The sequence below is a fragment of the Xenopus tropicalis genome, chromosome 6, assembly GCF_000004195.4.
Source record: "Xenopus tropicalis strain Nigerian chromosome 6, UCB_Xtro_10.0, whole genome shotgun sequence".
In the NCBI taxonomy this organism is placed as follows: Eukaryota; Metazoa; Chordata; class Amphibia; order Anura; family Pipidae; genus Xenopus; species Xenopus tropicalis.
Genome location: NC_030682.2, coordinates 50,226,755 through 50,251,567, shown reverse-complemented (window position 1 = coordinate 50,251,567; position 24,813 = coordinate 50,226,755). Strand labels below are relative to the sequence as shown.

At 38.7% G+C, this 24,813-nt stretch overlaps 1 protein-coding gene across 5 annotated transcripts in view; it reads right to left on the bottom strand.

Moving 5' to 3' along the window:
• The window catches only part of cnot10 (CCR4-NOT transcription complex subunit 10), a 68,879-nt gene that overhangs the window by 7,525 nt on the left and 36,541 nt on the right, over positions 1-24,813 (bottom strand). For all 5 annotated transcript variants that reach the window (XM_012964692.2, XM_012964690.3, NM_001016273.2 and 2 more), the window contains 5 exon segments: positions 24,077-24,157; positions 8,720-8,833; positions 3,218-3,348; positions 1,070-1,105; positions 413-540 (listed from right to left, as the gene is read on the bottom strand). In XM_012964692.2, the coding sequence (XP_012820146.2) occupies positions 413-540; positions 1,070-1,105; positions 3,218-3,348; positions 8,720-8,833; positions 24,077-24,157 (490 nt within the window).

Below are 24,813 nucleotides of genomic sequence, written 5' to 3'. Positions count from 1 at the left end.
TGCAGTGAAGTACAGTTTTGCCAACTGGCTGCCCCACATCATTTTAAACAAGTTGCTGGAACTGGCCAATAGAACAACACCACCAGCTCTTAAAGGAAAACTGTATCTTCATAATGAATACTCAGGAAGTTTATATCATAAGTGGCATTTTAAAGAATTTTACCAAAGTGAAAAATATATATAGCAGTAAATATTGCCATTTTAAATCTTTTCCCTTAAGCCACCATTTTGTGATGGGTGTATGCTCCCTCAGAGATCACCTGTTGGACAATATTAGGCCTTTCCAGAATAGTTACAGTAATGTAGCCAGTAATTGAGAAGCTGGATCTGATTACCCCAGAAAAAGTCCCAAATGACAAAAATTTTCAGCAAGTAAATACCACAATCAATTAGTAAGATGGAGCTGGCATACCTGGTGCAGACACTTGCGTGCTTTATCATATTCGCTTCGTAAACAGTAAGCACTCCCGAGATTAAACAGCATCATAGTTCGAGCAGAAGTGACTGAACTTGGGTAACACTGTGGCATCTGTTTACCAACTAAAAAATAGCAAGTGAATGAGAAGAGTCAAAAGGAAAAATAAGGGCTACAGCTGAAAGGTTTTGTATGGTTTACTTTAGAATTAGATTTATACTATTATATTGCCCGTCATATAATTTAAAGAATCCAAATAGGAAAAATCCTATTGCATTTTATAAGTGCAATTTTAGTTTTTCGAAAATACAGAAAAAAGGTGTCAGAGTCAGAAAACCAGAGACAGAATCTAATATCTACCTCATGGTGGGGGGGGGGGGGGGGGGGGTTGAAAAGACTTTTAAAAATATTCAGGTAAGACATGGGAAGCAAGTGGTCACGTATAGTGCATTTTTGACTCTCACGGGGGTAAAGAAAGGGTGATCCCTTATGGGGTAAAAATGCCTAAACCAGACCTCTGTGCAAATGACATTTTCAGACTTCCAAAAGCTTTAATGACAAATGACACTTTCAGCTTCCAAAAGCTTTTAAAACTGCAGCTATTTACATTATTTTTTTTATTTAAAAAAAAAAAAAAAGCTCCATAATGCTCACCAGATTCCATGGGCTCATTTTCTCCTTTGTCAGAACCTATGTAAGAGGAAAAGCGAATGTAAAGAAGTGGGTTTGAAAAGAAATCAAATGTATGGTATATATAGGTAACGCACATTAAACAAGATACTGCAAAATAGGTAATTGCAGGAATTTCCCAAAAGTCTTCCTGAGCCTCGGAATATTAAAATTGTTGCAGCTAAATGCTGGACCTTAAAACTTGTTTTAGATGTGTTAATCTAGAACAAAATAAGATGCATCTCAGAGATTAGCCAACATAGATGCCATTATCCATTAAGGAGCAGAATACTTTTCATCAATAAGGGCTCTGGTACACGAGATTAGTCGCCCGCGACAAATCTCCCCAAAATGACATCCCATCGGCAAAAATGTAAATCGCTGGTGGAATGGCATACGCGGCAGCGCGATCAGCAAAGTTGCCTCTCAAAGCAACTTCGGCGATTTCCGCAAATCACACCGCCGCGTATGCCTTCCCACCAGATGCCATTATCCATTAAGGAGCAGAATACTTTTCATCAAACTAATAAGATGTGGATATCATTTTGTACTAATAAACAAGATGGGTAATTTACATAAACCCACTGTCTCCTCTTGTACATATCTTTATCTGTCCCCAAGTGGATATGGGGCATTAGTCAGTGGATAAGGTCACAGTCTGCCATCACCAGGCAATGATAACAAAGGAATTAGTGATTACATAGGAAAGGCAATATACTCAGAATTCTCTCTGTCTGTACAAAGACAAAATAAAACAATGTTTAGTGTATGCGTTTTCATGGCCACTAATATATTGCTGGAAGGCGCACAGGCACATAGGGTGACATTGCATGTTTCACCCACACAACTTCCAGCTTGGTAATCAGGAGGCAAAATTCTGCAGATTCCAATGATAATTGGCTGAACCTGCATGGTGCACTCACAGGCCGTACTATCATAGCTCAGAGACACATGTTACTGCACTATGTTCATCCCGGCAATTACTACTTAATTAATGGAAGGGGTATTTAAAGAGTTTTACCACCCAATGAGCTGGAAATCATAAGGGTTGCAAAATATTCTGAACTGACCCATGTGCCAGTAATAGTGTAACACAGAAGTACATTTAAGATGCAGTGATGTGGCATGATGCACTTTTAACTAGTAATGATTAACATTTTTGCCAGGTTTCACTGCGAAAAAACACCCATAGACTACAATGGGTGAAAAAAAAAGTTGTACATTAACTTGTATTACTATGTAACTATGTATTTTGTGACTTCCTGCAGTTTCACAAATTTTTTAGCAAAGCGAAATGGGATAGATTCACTCATCACTACTGGTAACATTATAAATGACAGAAGGAAAAAAGGTTCTGGATTGGCTTTTGGATTGATAGTTAGAGATAAAGACCAGGGGTAGCCCAGTGCAATGTTCATCAGTGAAGGTTAGATTGTAAGCTCTTTTGGGCAGGGCCCTCTTCACCTCTTGTATCGGTTATTGATTGCTTTATATGTTACTCTGTATGTCCAATGTATGAAACCCACTTATTATACAGTGCTGCGGAATATGTTGGCGCTTATAAATAAATGTTAATAATAATAAAGGGTTTGAGTATGAAGAGCAAGCAGGATTTGAGTTACAATGATGACAGCATGCTTATATATTCCACACCAATCACTTACTGTTTAGCAAGATGCTGCAAGCTTACAAAATACATTTAAGGAAGCAGTAATTAAAATAATACACACAAATCATCAATTAAAGTACAGCGATGTAGAATTCCTAGTTGTCAGGACAGTGTGTGTACACATGGGAATACCAAGCTAATGTCTAGTGAAGTCTAGTTATTGTTTCAATGCCAGCTTCTTGTGCTTTTATATTACCAAGTTCTGGGCATTACATTTACATTTTAAGCCCTACTGTGCAGAGGGAAAAAAAAAAATCCTGTCAAAATCAAGTAGACCTATGTAAGGTCTGGTTATTATTTATGCATGAATTGCTTGATTTAGCTTGCTCTGTCTCAATCTAACATAAATAAATGATGCACAAAGAAGCATGCAATGTGCAAGTGTGTCTACATGCGTGCTCCTTACTACTTACATCAGGAAGGCAGATAAAAGCATGATTTTAATCCAGTGTGGTCTCATTTACCTTGCTCCTGCTCATTGGAAGAGACCCCTAGAGACACATCTGTGACATTCTCAGGGTTCAGATGAGTGATGGCATCCGAAATCCTGTCTAAGGAGATGAGAGCTTCGGCAGCATATAAATGGCCCAGGAACCTGCATCATGCGATAGAAACAACAGCTTGTTAACATTAATATGAAGAACGAGGCAATATTGGCTTGTAAAGATCAGAAGCTGTGAGGCAGTGCGGGGCAGGGGCTAAATTTCCCACAGCAGTTATACAGCTCAAGCTTGCCCCACAATGTAACAATGCAGTGACCTTTAACCATTTATATGGCTGTTAGGTCACATATCTCCCTACTGGATTTTTAGCATTCCAGTCCTTCACAGATTGCACTGACATCAGAGGGGATGGGGCTTTTTAATAGGACTGCCTGTCACAACGTATTTGTGTGATAAAACATAACGTTACCAAAGCAAACATCATGGTTACTATAAACTCCATTTTCAAATACAATTGTACTTCTAACATTCTTATAAGAACATTAATATATGAATATTCAAGATACATGTAGAGGACAAAAGGACAGAATTATAATAATTTACACATTTATGTCCTGCAGGAATTTCCCTTTTTAATATAATGTATGGCAGAACTAAAATACAATTGCACTAAAATGTGCAACGGGATAAATGAATGACAACCATATCAAAAAATCTAAAGGAAAAACACAAAACAGTTGTCCCTTTTTCCAAGAAATGCTTGTTCCATACAAGCCTAGATTAGAGAGACTATGCAGGAGGTCTTAGCTCACTTGAAAGCATTTTTGGAATGTCTCATATACTTCTCTCCTCCCCCCTGTTCTCTTCTCATCATGACCAAATTCATGAATCTGACAGAGCCAAGAGGCCCAGTCTGTCTTCTAAGGCATTTACTAAACTTCTCACTGAAGTGGGCACTCTCCGGTTTGATGGGAATATCCCTGACATTTACTGAATAAATGCGTTGGGGGGTGCTCCGACACCAGGACCCATAACAAATATCACAAGTGTTTTGACACACAAAAAACCCAGCAGTGGTTATACATTGTTGTGAGGAACATTCCTCAAGGTGAACAGAAAACAGGCAATATAAAGAAAAATACAATTTAGGATTTTTAGTGTGTAAATCAAATGTAATTTTTTCTTATATAAAAAAAAAAAAATAGATGGTCTAGGACACTTGTAGAACACAGCAAAGTTACGGTTTTTCAGTAAGTCATTAGAAGGCAAATAATCTTGAAACCACTTTAGCACAGTTTAATGCACTCATCTGAAGAAAAAAACAAAATCGCACCAACAAAGCTGTCACTGTTGGATACAAGTCATAAAACTGATGTGAGGAAATTACCGGTTATGGTTCAATGATTCACACTTAGGGGTCACTCTGTGCTAGGACTCTGACCCCCTTGATCTCTTTAACTCTTTCTTGAGGGCAGCATATCATGTATGGCAGGCTAATAACCAAGCTCAAGAAGCACTGTGTTATTTTACATGAAGCTAAGCAAATCAAACATTTTGCTCAAGAAAATACTACAATTACAGGTATGTGACCTGTAATACTCGGGACCTAGGGTTTTTCTGGATAAGAGGTCATTCCATAATTTGGATCACCATACCATAAGTTTATTAAAAAATCATTTAAACATTAAATAAACCCAATAGGATTGTTTTGCCTCCAGTAAGGATTAATTTTACCTTAGTACAAAGCCCTGTTTTATTATTACAGAGAAAAAGGAAATCATTTAAATAATTTGCTTTAAATAGATTCTATGGGAGACAGGCCTTGCCATCATTCAAAGCTTTCTGGATAACATACCTGTATTAACCTTTATTTATACTGTATAGTGCCTACACATTATACTGTATGTCTACATCATTCACATCAACAGTTCTGTTATATCCAGTTTTGTGTAAAGATTTTTACCAGATCAGTGTTTATATGTATTTATTGCATTTTAACAGAACCCTTTCTCAGTTTAGAGCAGGGGTTGGGAACCTTTTTGGCTGAGAGAGCCATAAATACCACATATTTAAAAATGTAATTCCGTGGGAGCCATACAATATGTTTGGCCGCGGATGCTGCGGGGCAAGGTTGGGTGGGTGCCAAGGATGCCGGATGCAATGCGGAGGAGGGCGTGGCCTGTGCTCGGCGTATAGAAGACATGTTCTAAGCCTTAGAACATGTCTTCTATCCGCTGAGCGCAGGCCATGCCCCCTTTTTATTAAAGATTTGGCAGCGAGCCAGATGCAGCCATCAAAAGAGCCACATCTGGCTCCCGAGCCATAGGTTCCCTACCCCTGGTTTAGAGTATTATTTTTTGCATGTTTATTACCTATGGGCATCTTAGAGTCACAGCATTCACCCTACAGCGCAAAAACTGACTTAGCAGCAGCCATAATCCCCTTATCTATCTTCCCTGTAGGCAAAGGACCAAGGTACATGCAGCACTTTGATTGCTACTTGCAGCAACAATTAAAATTCTACAACTCATGGCATATCTCTCTGGCATTTTTTAAGAGTTAGTGCTTCCATTAAGCATTTAGGGACGAGTAGCAGCTTTAAAATTGCAGTCACAAAACACCATGCATTCCATGGCCTGTACTGACACAGTATTACGTCAATTGTTCTGCTGAACTCAAGCTGCAATGAGTCAGAACTCAGAGCTCATGCATGCTTATATTTTAATTTATATAGCACTGTACATTACAAAAACAATACAATAATAGAACAGAGATCAACACAATAATAGAATGTAAATTAACATAAAAATTCAGTTACATTTAAATGCTAAGTGTTAATTAAGACACAAGAGTAAAGGTCCCTATATACGTGAAGATTTGTTCACTTGGAAAGATCGCCTGGGGCCAAACGATAAAATTATATTGGTGGCAATGGGGCAGTCGGTTCGGGGACCGCAACAATGAGCCGATGCGGTCCCTGATCCAACTAGATTTTTTAACCCGCCCGATCGATATCTGGGCTATTTCAGGCCAGATATTGGTCGGGAAGGTCCGTCGGTAGTGCCCATAAATGGGCCAATTAGCTGCCGAATCGGTCTAAGGAGGCCAATGACCCATATAGATTAGAATCTAAGTGGACAGGTAACTTACTAGGGATGCACCGAATCCAGCATTTGGCCCACAATTAGCCTTTTTTGATAGGATAATTTACATATGTAAATTAGGATTTGGTCGGTATTGGGAAAAAGAGAGCTTTTAAACAGGGTTTTTTTTGTGGTCTGTTTACACAACTGAGAAATCAGTTAATGAAGGCTATACTTTTAAACAGACCCGATTCTAACCATGTAACCAATGATTGTTAGTTGAGCAAGTTCAAGCAAGACTAGACCATGTTAGAGTAAACAAAGATGCAGGACCGATTGGTCACAGAATTTTACTCAGTGGCATGTTGCAGTAGGATTGGCAAATTGTTAATGTAGTGCAAGTATTTAAAGGGGACCTGTCACATTAAGAAATAATTCCAAATTGTTTTCTATTGTGGTTGTCAAGCAAAATAAACTTTACTTACACTATATAAATTATTTTAATCTTAGTTTCTTCAGCCTTGGAATTCACAATTGCAGCAAGCAGGCAGGGGCCATTTTGTGGACACTGTTATCAGAGCAGGCATTGCATCCTGCCAAAATCTTGTTTCTGTGCCAGTATGGGGAGACCTGATACCCATGTCAATGCACTGGTTACACAATTTCATGGTGAGGAGGGAGGGGGAATGTGAGGAGTGCAGCAACATCTAAAAAGTTCTGAATTGAAAGTGAAAGTAACTGTCTGCCACACCTCTATGCCTAAGGCATAGAGGTGGGGCAGGCAGTATATGACTGACAGCTGGGATTTTGAATTGCTTTTATAAAGGGTATGGATGTGGTAATAAAAAAATGATTTTGGGTTTCATGTTTAATTTGAAAAGAGCTTTTATTATACAGATTTTTATGTCTGGGTGACAGGTCCACTTTAAAAAGGGATACCACTCAGCCTGAAAACTATAGGCCGGCTAGTTTGACTTCGGTGGTAGGAAAGCTTTTGGAGGGGTGATAAGGGACAAGATACTGAAATACACATATTGTTTATGAGAAGGTGAGCAGAAACCTTGCTGTCTTTAAAGGCTCTATTAAAAAACATTTCTATAAAACTTACCCCAGTCTTATTTAGCATAGCTTCAGCGTGTACTGCATGCTGGTAAATGCAATGCCACATTTCTCACATTACTGACTCCTGACCTTGCCCATCACCACACCTTGTGTCTCAAACCCTTCTCCTTTTAGATTGTAAGCTATTTTGGGAAGGGCCCTATTCACCTCTTGCTTACTGATTATTTTGGTTATGTAATTTTGTATGTTCAATGTATATACCTATTTAATTGTACAGTGCTGAAAAATATGCTGGAACTTTATAAATAAGTGTCAATAACAATTATACAGAAAGGGTGGTAACATACAGTACCACAAAAAAAGTTACTGATAAAAATTAAGGAATACTGGAACATAATATTTGTACTTGGATAGCTAAAAGGTAAATTACAAAGGCTGGTGGTAAATGGAACATTTCGTAATTGGACCAGAGTTGTCAATGGAGTACCACAGGGGTCTCTCTGCTTGGCATTTGCACTTTAATTTGTTTATTAATGACCTTGGCATTGGTTGGCATTGTACATACTATTTTTTGCTGATTAAAGTAAATTGTGCAAAACTATAAATTGCAAAGTTGCCACTCTGCAGAAAGATTTTTTTTTTTTCTTTTAAAGTTTTTATTTTTGCATTTTTCAACTTAACATAAAAGTACAAAAATCAGAGGGGACTGCAGAAAGATTTGACTAAACTGGACAACTGAGAAGTGAACTGGGCAAATGAGGTAAAATGTAGCTAATTTGTAAGGTTATGCACTTTGCTAGAAATCACAAATGCTTGCTATTCATTAAATGGTATTGAGTCAGGGGTCTCTGTAATTGAGAAAAGGCTGGGGAGTTTTGTGGATAACAAGCAGTGCAACTCAGTCAGTCAGTGTCTACAAAAGCAAATATGGCGACTCGGCGAGGCAACCAATTTCGCAGAAGGCTTCAGATATTGATCGACTCACCGAATGGGCAGGTTAAAAGATTTTGATTGGGCGTCATTGAAGGCGCCTGAGCAAAATCTACGTTCAGGGCTGAATAGTCAGATATGGAGGTAGAAACAATATGATTTCTACCTCCTTCTGACGATTCAGCCCGGAAGGTAGATTTTGCTCAGGGCCTTCAATGGCGCCCAATCAAAATCTTTTAACCAGCCCGTTTGGCGAGTCGACCAATATCAGCAGCCTTCAGTGATATTGGTCATCTCGCCGAAACGCCATACACGCACTGAATATTGTATGGCCCAGCTTAAGACTGAGAGCATAATAATTTGCTGTGCATGAATAAACATTTGGCTTATATCCTTTCACCACTTTACACAAATATATGCCACGAGACAAGAAAATTATTATACTTACTTAAGGGATCCTGACAACCGTGGCTGCTGTAGAAGTTTTTCTGCATGGTTCAGTGCCATAAGGTTATCACCCAAAGCAAGGGCAACATAGGCACTGCAAGCAAGAACAGAACACCTGTAGGATGAAGAGAACATTTAATGCTGTTGTATGAAAACTGTAAGTTACCTGTTTATAATGTAACATTTATATATGTTATCATTCATCAGAGATAACCAAGCCTTCCTGCAAATCAGTTCAACTCTTAGAATCTACCAGTATCACAAGGATTTAGAACAAAGCTATAATTCAACAAGAGCTGTAGGAAGGGCCAAAGACTCTGCAAATCTATTCTGAAGTACCTTATAAACACTCTAATGCAAATAAATAGACCCGTTTAACTTGTTTATACAAAGGGATATATTTTGTGTATAAATGGACTATACAAACTATAGAATTAGCTTGTTATGGACTCCTTTCCATCAGCACTACAACAAACAGTAAAAAAAAAAAAGTGTCTAACTTTGCTGTTCTGACTGACAGAAGATATTTTATGTAAATAGCTCCAGAGATAAATACTAAAAAAACTGCAAATATTGCAAGTCACAAATAAAAACAAAATTTGGTGGTTCCAGGTTTCCTTTCAGTGCAAGTAGGGTCCCAAGTTACATTCCCGCCATAATCGCCTAGCCCTAGGCAATGAAACACGTACAACTCGGTAATGGTCACCACACCACTGTGAAACCTGTGTACCAGATGCCCAATCTTCCAAAGAACTCCTCAGAACACACTGATGGAGCAACAGACACTGTAAGTTTATGTTAAAAATAAATAAATAAATAAATAAAAAAACTGTACATTGCAACTGGTAATTCTCTCCCTTACTAGCTCAGTGTATGGCTCCCATGTAATCAAAACCAATGAAGTGGACAGAAAAAGTTAAATTTTTCAGAGGGACATAAATACTTGCCTTTGGGTAAGCAAAATAATCTTTTCCTTAATTGAGTGTATGTCAATAGTATGGAAAGGTGAGGAACTAGAACTAGGAACCATGTAATTTTTAAAAACTTGGTGTTTTTTATCTGCATTTGATACCGATCATTTACCATCAAACACTAAACTTACCACCACAACTCAGCTTGGTTTCATGGCACCATTATACAAATGAAAATAGGACAGGCACTAAGGCAAGGCAGTTAATCAAAGCACAGATTACAAAGATGTCAAAAAATTCACTTCCAATAACATGAGAATATGGCTGCTTAGTCCTTTCTTTCACATGCTTTTCTCTACTTTGAATTCCAGCCTGGTCACAGGACATTTGGCTACCACTGTGACCTCAAAAGACATCATGGGTTCCTTTAATGTGAGCATAAAATGTAGAATTGCAAATAGCATTAAATACTGTAATACAAAACAAATATATAAAATCATAGGTAAAGAAACTCAACTCCAATTGAACTACATGTAGCTTGACCACTAAAGGATATCTCTATCACTCGGAACAAGGGTTTTTTTTTTTAGCAAACTTTATTACTTTGAGTGGTTGCAAAACTGTGGGAAGGAACTACAAACTGTATGTAGTGCACTTTTTGTTACCACTTAATTGCCATTAAATGGGATTATAAAAATAAAAATGTAGTATCGTTTCACAGCTATCATCTCTCAATTAAATTATTAAATACTCAGTCTAACAAAACAAATTTTTAGGATTTATATCTTTTCCACAAAAAAAAAAAAAGAAAGCTTCAGTCTAAACTGCAGTATGCTGCACTAAACAGTCCTCTACATATTTGCAACAAGCAGGACACCACTGTTCACCATCCCAGAATGCTCTGCTGTGGAATAAGTTGGCACCTCATAAATCGTAGCACTGGCAGCAGACTGCCTTAGAAGCATGTAAGAAAAAACCATTTTGTGCAAAAGAGCAAGGTGATAAGACTTTAGTTTTACCACATCCTTTTCCTGAATCTAACAGCAAAAAATTCCTAAAAGGAAACCAGCCACACATTTAGGGGCACATTCATGAAAACGCAAGTTTGAATCCCGAATAAATTCAGATTGGATACGAAAATTTCTGAAGATCGCAAATATCACGAAAATGCTTACGAAAAAATCGTATTAGTCACGATAATATCGTATTGGCGATCCAAAAGTCACTAAAACCTTTCCGATTTTTTCGCGCAAGCGTACGAAAAAGTTGCGTGGGCGTCAAAAAAGTTGTGGAAGACACGAAAAATTTGTCGAAAATACGCTTGGAGCGTTCATGTCTTAATAAATCTGCCCCATTTAGTCTCTCAAAGAATCACACAACAGGATGTTAACATTATTAAGATAAGCCAGTGTTGCCTGGATTGCAGCACATGTAACACAAGTTATATACTAGAAGGTAACTAACACTAATTAACTTTACTTTGGGGAAAAATCAATTTGCTAGCACTTCCACATGGTCCTAAATGCATTTAAACATGTTTCTAAACATGCAGTGCAAAGGAAGCCCTGTGCTTTAATGCTTGCATTGAACATAGGGTAAACACTGGGCTTGGTCTCAAAGTTGCTACATCTTGCACTTCAGTAATAGCACACAAGTACAGTGTGTGAATGTGTATACCCTTCGACTGACCATATGCTGCCCTTAAATGGGGGGCAAAATTTGGCTGCCAGGGTGCCAAGAGCAAATAGCTGGGGGCAAGGTAAATGGTGCACAAAGGTGCTAAGGACATGGTGCTAAGTACATTTTTTCACCTTTTATCTTGCCCTGCATTAGAAAACAACCTCTAATGTATATTCAGAATATGCATTTCTCCATACCACTCTGAAGTCACCACTTGACAGAAAATATAAATTTAGCCAAAAAAAAATCAGTCCTATTGTGAAACACTCAGCCAGCTCTCAGCCCAATCCACATCATCATGTTTGGAAAATGTTATCCTAACACTATCCATTCTAGAGATCTGCTAGATAAAGTTACAGGCTTTAATACAATATAGTTTGGTTACCCCAATTCACAATTACCCTAGCCAGTCAGCCAGTAGGACTCAAGACCATGGGCTTGATGCGGCCCTACAGTGGATTTTCATGGGCCCTAAACTCCCCAAGAGGTTTACAGGCAGTTTGTCACATCCTCATTGTATGATAATATGGTATAATGTGGTACAAGGAATATACATGTGAATGTTAACCTTTATGTTTATAGCGATCAGTCCCTGGATACTGAAGCATACAATCTGAGGATCCCTATCACATTCACACAATACATACACATTAAAGTGCATTTCTTCATAAACCAATTAACCTGACAACTGTGCTGGAATTGATTAACCAGAAGAATCTGGTTAGCGGTTTCCCCTCAGGAGCTTGAAAGGTGTTATGTGACACCCTGGAACTACAAACTTGTACACTTTTCTTGTGATGCAGTCTTTTGGCTGCAACATGAATATCACATCAGAGCGAATGTGTGATGTTTTTTTGCTAAATAATTCACAATCTGATTGTCTGATGCACTGGACTGTTGGCCAATATGGTGCAATATTTTAGAAGGTCCTGTACAAAACTACATAACTACAACAGTTAATGGAAGTCACCTACAAAAACCTGGTAAAAATAAGAAACAATGCATTAGCACAGTCTTTATGGACTGCTTACCACTACTGGTTAATACATTAAAGGAGAACCAAAGCCTAACTAAAGAAGTAGTGCAATGTTGTACATAATGTTTTGGGTTTCTGTACCAGCCCAAGGCAACCACAGCCCCTTAGCAGGGAAGATATGTGCCTCAAAAGTGCCCCCAGTAGCTCCCCATCTTCTTTTCTGCTGATTTACTGCAAATATTCTGTAATGCCGTCAGGTACAGGGCTTAGGGACCGACTCAAAATATACTGTATATATAGGGTATAAATGTCACAGTAAAAAGCTGGGGTTTCTTTATTTGGCCATTTGTAGTAGGGATGTGCAACAATTATATTCCTAACACGTTGTGCTGCGCTTAGTGCAGGCACTGCTTCTTCTCTTCCCAGATGTCCCATCCAATCTGAGCACTCACAAAAGCTTTTAATAATATGACAAGTTTATATCAGTACTACTTGTGCCTTTGGAGGAGAAACAGCAAGCTACACCACCTGAATAAAACAAAAATAGATCCATCTCAATTGTAAGTAGAACATAACCTGTAAGTTTAATAGTGCCAATGTTCCTTTCACATCATTCTATGCTTGTCCGCCCAGTTCTAAGGCTACTGCGACACGTGGCGGATTCTCGGCCAAGAATTCACCCCTACACTGCTCAAAGATAATTGAAATCCACTCCGTATGCCTCCACTTTGGCCAATGGCAATCAATAAACTTTTTGGAGCATAGGGATGGATCCACCATGTGTGGCAGAAGCCTTACACTCAGTGCCACAAGAGCACCAACATGTGTAATCTCCTTTAAATAATCTGTGCTTAGCAACAAGATTTTAAAAAAATAATAACTTTCTTTTTGTTTATGTTGGCTCCCTTTATTTTCTAATATATATCTATTGCTGGCAAGTAACAACTGTTTACAGGATATATCATTCAAATTAGTCTTTGCCCTAGTACTGCTTACAACCTAAAGGTGACCACAAAGGTACAAATGTAGAAATACAAAGCTTCAGCAAAGAGAATGGTGGCCCACTGATCATGACATATATCCATGTATCCATGCAGGTTTGGAAACTTTATCTGTCGATGCTCCTTGTTGGCCAGTGCCCATCCGTAAAGTGGCGTTGCAGCTCCTCTTAATTTCCTGCTGTTTCAATTGTTTGTGTCCTTTGTAACCAGATTATCTTTCTAATCTAGTAGCTGTTCCTAACACTATAAACCCTCACTCACTATGAGTATTTTCTAGCAGCTCAATGTGGTTTCTTTATTCATTAGGAGTAATGTAGATCATCACTTATTTATATAGCACCAGCAGGTTACGCAGCACTTTCAAAAACAAGGGTTACAGAATAAAAATGGGATAAGAAGCACTTTCTCAAGAGTTTACAAACTTAAAGGAGACATACAAGATAAATAAAAAATCTTGTAGGCCAGTGCTGTCCAACTGGCGGCCCGCGACCCCCCTCTGTGTGGCCCCCACCTGTCTGGCTGCTTTGATAGTTTACCTTTGTGTAAGATTTAAATGGTATCAGTATTGAGATTAACTGCCCCCCCTGCATTGCTCACACCTCAGATTCAGGCTGTAATCACCAATATTGTTCTCCTGTTCACACCTCAGACTGTAGGAGCAGTAGAAACCCACATATAAACCCTGCACACTATAAAAAGAACATATAACTGAGGTGGTACTGCAATTAAAACATTTTTCAATAAATAATTATTGTGCAGACTGTAGGAGCAGGGCCAGCATTGTGTCACCATATGCTGCCTGTGTGTGCCATACACACAGGCTGCATAGGGCAGGCAGAGTATGGCACACAGGCTGCATAGGGCAGGCAGAGTATGGCACACAGGCAGGGTAGGGCAGGCAGAGTATGGCACACACAGGCAGGATAGGTCATTAACATACACCTGAAATTAGTTCCTTATTTTAAAGGCTACATAGCAGCTATAAGCAATATCTAGTGATAATTTCTACTCTTTCATTTTGTGAGCAGGTGGTGGCTTTTGTTGTTTATAGCAGCTGGTCAGCTCCAGAATGTGGGTTAGGCCAAGCGCTGGCATAAGGGTGCTTCTAGCAGCTGGTCAATACCACAGCGTGAGTCAGAACGAGCGCTGGCGATTTTTCTGTGTTTTGTGTAAAAATTAATACTACCTTTAAAAATGGCCCCTTTACATAAGAAGTGGGTGGGTCCTAACAGTTCCTGCCAAAAGTACATTAGGGGGAAAGCCAATCACAGCCCTGCAGTCACACAAGCAAAGACAGGCACCAGTTCCCTATCAGGTCAGCCTAGCTGCTGATTTGTTCCTGTCCTACAGTGCAGTGTGCAGTGTGTCATTGGCCTGGGAAATGAGGCAGCAAGAAGTGGAACAGATGGGCAGGACTACGTTTTAGAGCACATTTCTTATATAGTTAGATGAGTATATTTCACAGGCACAATATCGTTTTTTCACATAATATGTCCCCTTTAAGATTCTCTTTAATAACAGTTTGGGGATCCTTGACTCCCACAAAGCAGGAATGAGCCCTTGAGAGAAATTGAGAGCCCTTGAGAGTTTTTTTCCACTAATATTAGTGGAAAAGAACAAAAAAAAAGCTAAAAAAAGGCTATGTATGCAGAAACAGTGTTACACAACTGTAGCCCCTAATATGTAAAATGTAGCCATATTCAATTTTCTTATGCATGTATAAAAAATGCATGTGGAAACTCCACTGACGTCTATGGGAGAATTTATAACTAAATTAGGATCATCAAATTAAATATGGCCCAAACTGTGAATTCAGGGTGTTTTAATGGTTCTTTTTTCTTAATTTCTGTTATACATGTTCCCCTTTAACTGTTCTAATAGTCTGCAAAGAGAGGCAGTACAGAACTGTGCCACAATAGGTGTTTGTACAAGTTGGATTTGAATTTTGCCAACCATAGCTGTGATGTGATTTATACAAACCAATTCTAAAACAATGCTAAAACATGCAAAAATAAAACCCTTATAATTATATACCCTGGAAACTAACATTTCTATAGCCCAGCCAAGCCAGTCTTTGCAGGGTGCTATGGGCTTGTACTAAAGATTTGAGACACTGGCTTTTCATTAAAAGGACCACACACAAATCCTTCATGAAGAGAAATTATCCACGTGTCTCAGAGATTTCTAGTTAATTCTAAGTAACAGCATTTTCCAAGATGAAATGTCAGATCAGCTAAGTGTTTGCCTAACTACGTCAGACAGATTCCTGGAGCAGAAGAAGCTTGAACACAAGCAACATTTACAAACTGCTTAATCCCAAACCATGTGTTTTCCAAACACCAACACCATGCTACGCTAAAACTGAATATCATTTGCTTTCTAAAAGTTAATCATGTGTTTATTCTCCGTTTCTATTAAGCATCATAGGTAACAAAACTACTTAGGCTTATAGCAACCATATGTCAACCTTAAAAAATTTAAACTTATTAAATTATGTTTAGCAACATCCTTTACAAGTGTATAAGTAATAAGTGTCACAACAGCCCAAGGACAAAGAAGATCCATCTTAGGGCAATGACACAAGGAGATGCAATTATTCTCCTCTGAATATTTTCCCACCAGCAATAATGGAAATCGAGTGACAATATTTACGTAGCTCCGGTTCTCTGAAGTCACCCCTAGTTTCCTTTAAAGACATCTTCAGGTGACTTTGGAAAGCTGAGGCAACACATATGTTTTCCTACTGACTAATTCCATTCTCACTGGTAAGAAAGCATTCAGAGATTAGTAACCACTGCTAAATGAGATTAATTGCGGAGCGCCTAATCTCCCCATGTGCCACTGCCCTTATAAATTTGTCTTCATATGTGTCTGACCTACGATGGGTCTCTCCACCGTTTTTGTGGCGATACGTGTTCTCTCTGTGCTTAGGCAGTTAAAAGGAATCTACTGGTTATGAATTAGTGCTAATCAGTACACACTTTAAATGTATGTATAACTTTATTTTGCCTAGTCCTGCGCTTAAGGGCAAAAGCCCATACCTAGTGCACTCTTACCTTCCAATTTGTGCCTGTATGTCATTTGAGTTTTATCTTAAAGTGAGTGGGTGAGTGTTCCCTACGGAGGGATTCAGGGATAGATTCCCAGAGATAAGGAGCAGTGAGATAAAAAAGTTTAAGACAAGAAAGTGCAGTGGGTGTGGATGGTGTAAAAAGATGGAGGCTCTGAGAGGAGCGGAGGAGACGACCAGGAACATGTAGGGAGACCAGTGAAGAAATGTAGTGAGGAGCAGAGGAGTGAAGGGCTTTGAATGTTAGCAGAAGGATTTTGTAAGCTATCCTTTGCTTAACAGGCAGCCATGCTAGAGAGCTTAAGTGAGGCTGAGCAGGTTCCCTCTTCGGAGAGAGCAGGAGGATCCTGGCAGCAGAGTTTAAGATTGATTGCAGGGGAGAGAGGTGGGAGTTTGGGAGGCCAGTTAGTAGGAGATTGCAGTAATCTAAGCGGGAAAGGATAAGGGCATGGTTTAGTGTTTTAGCTGTTATTTGTGAAAGAAAGGGGTGTATCTTGGCAATATTGTGGAGGAAAAAGCGTCAGGTTTTGGCAGTGTTATTAATATGGTTAGAGAAGGAGAGGGACTGGTCAAAGATGACCCCAAGGCAGCGTGCTGAATTAACAGGGTTAATGGTAATGACGTCAATGGCAATGGTGAAAGGAGGAGACGGGCTAGGTTTGGGTGGGAAGACCATGAGCTCTGTTTTAGCTAGGTTAAGTTTGAGTTGGCGTTGGTTCATCCAGGAGGCAGTTAGCAATCTGGGTTTGAACATCAGATGTTAGTGCAGGGGTGTCTAAATATATTTGCATATAAGTGATATTTAAGACCAAAAGAAGAAATAAGGTCTCCTTAAGAGAAAGTGTACAGAGAGTACCCTGAGGCACTCCCACAGTAAGATGAACTGGGGTAGAGGATTTGTTAGCAAGAGCAAAAGAGAAGGAGCGGTTAGAAAGGTAGGAAGAGAACCAGGATGCAGCTTGATCCCGGATACCCAGAGAATAGAAAATCTGCATAAGGAATGAATGGTTAACAGTGTGAAAAGCAGAGAAAAGGTCAAGGAGAATGAGGACTGAGTATTGTCCTTTGGCCTTGGCAGTCTGGAGATCATTTGCCACTCTACATAAGGCCTTCTCAGTGGAGTGCCCAGGCCGCATAGGGTCCAGCAGATTATGGGTGCAGAGAAATACTCATGTCTCTAGTGGTGGCTGGAAAAATAATGGACCTTTGCAGTGCTTCTGAGATAGCAAGAATAGTCTGTGCATACCCAAAATCGGGTGTGCTGCCCTGGATCAACAGCCATGGGAAGCTGATAACCCATTTTAAACTGCAAGAAAATTTCCCCACTAAATTTTGTGAAAAAGAAAAATATTTGCTCCTATAGAAATTTATGCTGTAGAGCTCTTCCATGGTTCCTTAAAATGAGCAGTCATTTCTAGGTGATGTTTCAGTCAAGATAAGACTGATGGTGAGCCCTGGGCAAAAATATTTATATATTGGAAACTCATATCCACAGTGGTATTTATATGCGCTTTGACTATATATAAATATTATTTATTCAACTATGTATACCAAACATAATAATGAAATGCTACAGTGGCAGGAAGGGATAGAAGTGAAACAGTTGCTAAGGATGAAGGGGACAAAAGAAAAATGCAATAACTGCACAGAACAGTGCCATGTGTCAATACGGAAAGTTAAGCAGAAAAATTAAAAAACAGCTAATTTTCCTGTATATTGATACTTGTACATGAATGAAAGTGATGTATTAGATATTGTGACAGTTTGCTGAAGCTCCTGCTGCATGTCCAAAACTACTATGGCTTGTCACAACAGTATATGTAGTGCTGCAAATGTAAGGTTTAATGTTGATGAGAGAAAAATGGGCCATATTTGTGGTACAGTCTCAGTATACCCAGTGGATTGGCCAGCAGATATTCTTGGGACTCTCTGTGCATATTTTTCACAATTTTAATATTTACATACCCCTATACTGGGCACTACTAAGTGAAAACATTAAAAGGTATAGCCATTATAAAGACTAAATGCTAAATAGTCAGGTTTGGACAGAGTTTTTTTTTTTTTTTTTTCCCTCAAGACCTGGCTGAAAACGTCAGAATGCAACTCTATTGGAAGTCTCATTAGTTACTCCAACAAGGTATTAGGAGCCCACTGCCAGAAAGCTTTGTAAGAAAACAGATCAGATCCAGCGTGAGCTGGGCATTTTCCAAAATTAAATCACATTATAAAAAAAGATGAGGAAATCACAATCTGGCCAATATTAGGAAAATCCCACTCCTCCCAAAGAAATTATCTCTTATACATAAAGCCCATGGATATGAATGGCAGTAACTGAATCAATGATTTATGGTTTGGATGGTATTTGAGAGTTATTTTATTCATGGGGATGATTATATACTTAATGGATTCATATTATTCAGCTTGGGTTCTGAAGAAAAAAGTAACCACAATGGTTGCATAACTCAGCTTTTCCAGACATGCCTCCTCTGGAATGCCTGCACCTTCATCAATCACTTAGCACTGTTTCTTAAACTTGGGTTCCCAGATGTTTCTTGTGTGTAACTCTAAAGAAGCTTCTACATTATTATGTTTGAAGATTCTGGGGGTTAATGCAAAACATCTAGGGACCTAAGGTTAAAGGTGGCCATACACCTTACAATTATGATCTTTCTCACATCCATTGGTCAAGCGATGCGTAGGCCTTTCAACTGGTAATTCCCTTTATTGCCGATGGAGAGGCTTTTCGGGAGATCAGTCACTAGCAGAGATTTATCGTGGGGGAATAATCTCCCCATGGGACATTACCCAAAGAAACATGGACTGCACAATCTAGGACCTGCTAGATAACAGAAAATGAATGTAGCATTCCAAGGGAGTCACATTTAATGAGCTGAGATAAGACCCATTGTGTTGTTTAAGGGCTCTGGGCACACGGGGCAACTAATATCCCCGAAATGCCATCCCACCGGCGAAAATGTAAATTGCCGGTGGGATGGCATTTCGGGGATCAGTCGCCCACAAACAGGGAGATTTGTTGCGGGAGACTAATCTCCCCATGTGCCAGAGCCCTAAGAGAAAGGTATACTCAACATACCGTAACTATCCAGTCACAGAAGGGTGAAACTGTGGACAATAGAGTCAATAGTAATGAAAAGTAATCTCCAGCCATATGGACAGATCACCGATTTTAGCAGCTGCTGTAATGCTATATGTGTAATCATAAACTGTATTTTGAAACATTGTTATTTACTCTCCTTCTGAGTAATACAAGAAAATATCTGTAAATCTTTATGTTTAATGTTTATGTTTAATCTTTATGTTTAATTGCTTGTACAGCAATATGGAATATGTTGGTGCATGATATAATAATAATAATTATATAATAGCATGCAGTTTCTTTAAACAAACCAAGGCTTTGATGATTACATGTGCTAAATTTTACAAATTGAAAAAAAAATTAAGAAGTTGGGAAAACATGCAAAGAAAAGATTCTTTATACTTGCAATGGACTTAAAATAATAAAATACAGAAATTAATATTATAATATACATACCTAACCATGTTTAGTTCATTTAGCCTAACAGAACTTACACACCCCTGATAAAATGTCAGGTTCCTGTGCTGTACAAAAATGAGACAATGATAAATCATTTCAGAACTTTTTCCACCTTTAATGTGACCTATAAACTGTACCACTCAATTGAAAAACAAACTGAAATCTTTTAGGCGGAGGGAAGAAAACCAACAAAACTAAAATAATGTGGTTGCATAAGTGTGCACACCGTTAAACTAATACTTTGTTGAAGCACCTTTTGATTTTATTACAGCCCTCAGTCTTTTTGGGTATGAGTCTATCCGCATGGCACATTTTGACTTTGCAAGATTTGCCCACTCTTCTTTGCAGAAACACTCCAAATCTGTCAGATTGCGAGGGCATCTCCTGGGCACAGCCCTCTTCAGATCACCCCACAGATTTTCAATTGGATTCAGGTCTGGGCTCTGGCTGGGCCATTCCAAAACTTTAATCTTCTTCCGGTGAAGCCATTCCTTTGTTGATTTGGATGTATGCTTTGGGTCATTGTCATGCTAAAAGATGAAGTTCCTCCTCATGTTCAGCTTTCTAGCAGAAGCCTGAAGGTTTTGTGCCAATATTGACTGGTATTTGGAACTGTTTATAATTCCCTCTATCTTAACTAAGGCCCCAGTTCCAGCTGAAGAAAAACAGCCCCAAAGCATGATGCTGCCACCGCCATCGCCATGCTTCACTGTGGGTATGGTGTTCTTTTGGTGATGTGCAGTATTGTTTTTGCGCCAAAAAAAGTTCAACCTTGGTTTCATCAGACCATAACACCTTTTCCTACATGCTTTTGGGAAACTTCAGATGTGTTTTTGCAAAATATAGCCTGGCTTGGATGTTTTTCTTCATAAGAAAAGGCTTTAGTCTTGCCACTCTACCCCATAGCCCAGACATATGAAGAACCTGGGAGATTGTTGTCACATGTACCACACAGCTAGTACTTGCCAGATATTCCCGCTGCTCCTTTAATGTTGCTGTAGGCCTCTTGGTAGCCTCCCTGACCAGTTTTCTTCCCGTATTTTCATCAATTTTGGAGGGACGTCCAGTTTTTGGTAATGTTACTGTTGTGCCATATTTTCTCCACTTGATGATGGCTGTCTTCACTGTGTTCCATGGTATATCTAATGCCTTGGAAATTATTTTGTTCCCTTCTCCTGACTGATATCGTGTAAATATGAGATCCCTCTGATGCGTTGGAAGCACTCTGTGGAACATGGCTTTTGCTGTGGGATGCGACTAAACAAATGTCAGGAAAGACCGTTTTAGAGCAGCTGAACTTTATTTGGGGTTAATCTGAGGCACTTTAAATGATGGCAGGTGTATGCTGACTCCTATTTAAAATGATTTTGAATGTGATTGCTTAATTCTGAACACAGCTACATCCCCAGTTAGAAGAGGGTGTTTACACTTATGCAACCACATTATTTGAGTTTTTTTGGTTTTCTTCCCATCACCTAAAAGATTTCAGTTTGTTTTTCAATTGAGTGGTACAGTTTATAGGTCACATTAAAGGTGGAAAGTTCTGAAATCTTTGTCTGATTTTTGTACAGCACAGGAACCTGACATTTTACCAGGGGTGTGTAGACTTTTTATATCCACTGTATAATATTCTCAGTATATAGAATTTATGCTGCCATTTTCAAAAATGAAAAAAAGTTCAAATTTGTCCATGTAGAGACAGTCAAAGAGTGTCTCCCTAGCCATGACAAGTTAGAACTATCTGTCATACATTCACTAAAACAGGGAGATAGAGGGGGCTTTTTTATTTAACAAAGCATAAATATCTTGCCAAAGCGATTTAACAGTTATTAAAAGCATAAAACATATTTTATAAACCTACTTATGAACTAGCTATGAAAAGATTAATGTGACATGTCCTTGAGTGTGACATATTGATCTACAAAGCAGTGTGTTGATCTTTAAAATAAAAAAAATATGTTTTGTAACCTTGAAAGAGGGATGTTGCCAACAGAAGCCTGCAGATTACTGCTTAAATGTGCTCAACGGGCCTCCCAGGCAAGAAAGGGATTAAAATGAACTTTTACTTGCAAACAAAATAGACTTGTATTCCCCCTTCTTCGCCCCATGGCTGCCATGATCAGATCACTTGGTCATGACCTATTCAAACAAGACTTGCTTGTTCTCACACTTTAGAACGTATGGAATCTCAATGTGCAGCCAGGTGATGCAGAGACTTATTGAAGCGTTGCCCAAGAGGAAAGGGAAAGCTCTGGCAGCCACTGAGGCAGGGACAGTCCATGTGGGAATATTTCTCCCTCCATTATAGCTGCATAGTTTACAGCTATGCACTATATACACAAAGTGATTCATACAATTGTAAAGCACTAGCATCTAGCATATAGAAAAGATACAAACATATTCTTGTTAATTCACTGTGTCCAAGAGTTATGCTATTTCTTTAAGAGGTATTTAAAGCGGTAGTTCACCTTTAAATTAACTTTTCGTATGGTGTAGAAAGTGCTATTCTGAGACAATTTACAATTGGTCTTCATTTTTTTATGGTTTTTCAGTTATTTAGCTTTATGTTTAGCAGTTCTCCAGTTTGGAATTTTAGCATGTATCTGGCTACCAGGGTTTGGTTTACCCTATTAACCAGGCAGTGGCTTGAATGAGAGATGGCAATATAAATAGGAGAAGGGTTGCATAGGAAGATTAGTAATAAAAACCAACAACAATGAAACTGTAGCCTCAACAACCAATATTTTTTTGGCCGCTGGGGTCACTGACCCCCATTTGAAAGCTGGAAAGAGGCAACAAAATCATAGTAGCATAAGTAAAATGTTACTTAAGCAAACAAAACCCATTTTTCTTCCAATTCTTGTGGGTCCTCTCTGTACTGTAGCTTTCTACTGGCAAACACCTAGTTAAGCATCAGAGGTAGAAATTTGCATTACAATCCCTTTCCATAGCAAACGTCTCTCTATTACATTTTTTATTTATGTATTTATTTATTTTTTTGCAGTATACTTTCATACTTAAATACAGCAGCATGCTCGCTAACCCACAACTTTTGTTTGATATATCTAAATCCAATAGAAACTTAAATGCATTTAATATCTTATTTCAACCTTAATGTTAGTCAAAATGATTATGGTGGCCTGAGGGCTGCATGCATCAGTTCCACAGCAGGCTTGCTTGTTGTTAGCCTGGTTTTAGATATTGCACTAAGGGCACACTGAAACATGGGCTGAAACTGGTTTGGGATTATTTGGGAAATCCATCTGACTGCTTTCAATCAATCACAGAACACATTTCCGCTTGCCCTCATATAAATAAAATCATATAGATGGCAGTTTGACAAAATGACTGACCAGGGGAGTTGAGACATCTTGCGAGTTGTTAAGGATCAAGCCAAAATTCCTCAATATTTCCTCAATCAAGAAAAATACAGTATTTCAAGAGATTTTACTAACTATCAGCTATGAGGTTTAAACAAGGTTGGAACACACCTTTTAAGATACTTTAAGATCCTGTGATCAGCAGCACGTAGATCTAGATGGCTGTAAAGTAGAGCAACAGTGGGGGTTCAACCTGAAGATTAGTCAGGGTGAAATTTGGGGAGTTTCTTTTAACTCCTAGATACATTTGAAAGCCCAGCTTTGAGGTCATTTAGGGTAAGATTTTGTCATCCTACACATTTTTTGTAACCATGTCACACCAGTGTTTTCCGTATTTAATGAGGACTCTGTTATTGCACATTTGAATCCAAATAATGTCAAGATATTGCAGAGTTTCCCTTTTGTTCAGATGGATCCAACACAATGCAATTACCAAGGAAATATATGCAAGGTGAATCATGCTCACAAAATCGTGCACAGTACATACTACTTGTTGCATACTGTTTGAGATCCTGCAGCTGGATGCAGCTGCAAAGTAGGCAGTTAGCTATGCCTAAGGCATAGAGGCGGGGCAGGAAATACATGTCAATACATGTATACAATCGGCAGCTCAGATTTTTAATTACAATTAAGCACTTCCTAGATATTACTTAGATGCATAAAATGAAATGAAACATAACACCTAATTATAAGTAATGGCTGATAACGATAAAGTCAATACAAAAAGTCTTGAAAAAATAAATATATATATAAAACCAACCAACATGAAGAAAGCATACCATACCTTAGGTTTTCTACTTCTTGCCTCCTTAGGGGAGATGAAGGTGGAGCTGGAATGAATTTATCCCCTTCGTGGTTTTTATTGCTAAAAGAAAATCAAATAATTCTTTTAAAGATGAATGTGCTCAAAGGATATGAGCAGCTCTCACTCAATAACGAGCGAGATGATGATGATGCAGGATGGGATGCTAAAAAGTTCTTTATTTAAAGACGAGACAAGTTCATCCATGCGAATAGTGCCAACAATATTTATCATTTTAGAAAAATCATTTTAGCAGCGATTTAGACAGATAGTGGAAAACTAATAATAATAGGCCAAATTAAATGCTTTTGTTATATTAGATATCCTGCTTCTGTTTGCCTTTTACAAAAGCTGTAACAGAAACATCTCCAATAAAACAATTCTCAAGTTTAGTTTGGGATCAACATTAGAGTAAGGGCCGTGACACACAGGGAGATTAGTCACGCCGCGACAAATCGCTCAGTGCGTCTTCGCTCTCATTAAAGAAAACAGTTTAAGGTGGTAAATAAACAAAAACTATATCTAATCTTCAGTGTCTCCCATTCGGCCACCACCTCCACTCCTCAGCCTCTCTCAGTTGGGGTACCTCAAGGCTCTGTTCTTGAACCCCTTCTATTTTCAATCTACACCACTGGTTTGGGGTCAACTAATCAGCTCCTTTGGATTCCACTATCATTTATATGCAGACGATACCCAAATTTACCTCTCTTCCCTAGACC